Genomic DNA, 1,494 nt, shown 5'->3' on the forward strand with positions numbered 1-1,494 from the left:
GCGCGCGCCCCCTGCCGGCCGCGCCCTGACACTGCCGCTCCGCCTTGATCAGAGCGCTCGGGCCCGGGCGGCGGGGCGTGCGAGCCGCGGGGTGGAGAGCCGAGCTCGGGGCCGGTGCGGCGCGAGCTCAAGCAGTTTCTGGGCTGGCTCAAGAAGCACGCGTACTGCTCGAACCTCAGTTTCCGCCTGTACGACCAGTGGCGGGCCTGGATGCAGAAGTCGCACAAGACGCGTCACCAGGTAGGAAAGAGGGAGCCGCGGGAGGTGGGGTGGGGTGGCGGAGGAGGAGGGCAGGCTGGGAGGCAGATCGGCGGCCTCCACGACACCACCACGCGTTCCTTCCAAGCACAGGACGAGGGGATCCTGCACTCGGGCCGACGGGGCGCGGCGAGAGGTAAGAGGGGGCCGAGGGGGCGGCGCGCGGGACAAGGGCCCCTTCCTGGTGACCACGGGCTTTGAACCTGCACCGTCAGCCTTAGGCGCAGCCTTAGATGGAATCCCTCCTTCTTCCTCTCACTCATCGGCTTTTTCTTAGCACTTACTGTGTGCCCCGTAGCCTTTGCTTAGCATCTTATCCACCCCTCCCAAGTCCCCCAAATTATCCGAAGCCCAGTCTCATCAGAAATGAACATTCCTGCCCTCGACATTTTTTTTTTTTGGAGAGGTTTTTGCTATAGGGCGTGTGCGCTCGCCAGACAGACAGAGACAGAGACAGAAAGCAGAGAGACAGAGAGACAGAAAGCGAGAAATCACCCCCCCCAGGGGGGATGGCCATGCCGCAATCCCTTCTCCTCCATTCTCCTCTCGGGATCTTGGGCACGCACGCACACGCGCCCGGTGTGAGTTTAAGCCACCAGGTCCGGGACTCGAACCGCGGTCGACTACATGGGAGTCCAGTGACATAGCCATGACACTAACTGCTGGTTCCTGAGAGCCTGTTTTTCAGATGGGGAAACATAAGGCCCAGAGAGGGATAGTACCCTGCCCAAGGTCACACAGCAGGAAGTGGGGTCAGTCTCTCTGCATTGGGACTTCCCTGGCTCCCCATTTAAACCTGGCTTCCCCTCTGCCCGCAGGTCCTGCCAGATAAGCTGTAGGGATTGGGCTACCCTCCCGAGAGAGCCACATGGAGGAGACCCAAGGGCCGAACCCAGTTGGGGTCCACCTGTGTACCCTTATTTCAGGACACCCGAGCACCCTCGGCAGGAGCTGGGGAAGGCTCTCTGAGCTCCAATAGTCAAATGAGCTCTGGTTCTAAATGGGGCCACGCTGGAGTGCAGTCAATGGCGTGTGGGCATGAGGGTTGGTTAAGCTGCCTGGGACCCCTTGTGGGGGGGGGCGGAGTTGAGGGAACAAAGAAAATGCCCTACGCAGGGCCCTCCCCCCCCCCACCTCTGCCAAGAATCTTTGAAATAAAATAAATGAGTTATTTAGGTGTATTGATGGTGAAGATAAGTTTGGGGTCTTGAGTAGCCTTGGGGTTGGGGGGCTGTC

At 60.3% G+C, this 1,494-nt stretch overlaps 1 protein-coding gene across 1 annotated transcript in view; it reads left to right on the plus strand.

The window, feature by feature from the left end:
* The window catches only part of CRLF1 (cytokine receptor like factor 1), a 6,847-nt gene extending 5,450 nt beyond the window's left edge, over positions 1-1,397 (plus strand). Inside the window, 3 exon segments of the mRNA XM_014587282.2 lie at positions 53-240; positions 352-394; positions 1,077-1,397. Of these exon segments, the coding sequence (XP_014442768.1) occupies positions 53-240; positions 352-394; positions 1,077-1,090 (245 nt within the window). The 3' untranslated portion in view covers positions 1,091-1,397.
* Positions 1,398-1,494: the final 97 nt, after the last annotated feature.

This window comes from Tupaia chinensis, unplaced genomic scaffold, assembly GCF_000334495.1.
Source record: "Tupaia chinensis unplaced genomic scaffold, TupChi_1.0 Scaffold000201_1, whole genome shotgun sequence".
NCBI classification, from domain to species: Eukaryota; Metazoa; Chordata; class Mammalia; order Scandentia; family Tupaiidae; genus Tupaia; species Tupaia belangeri.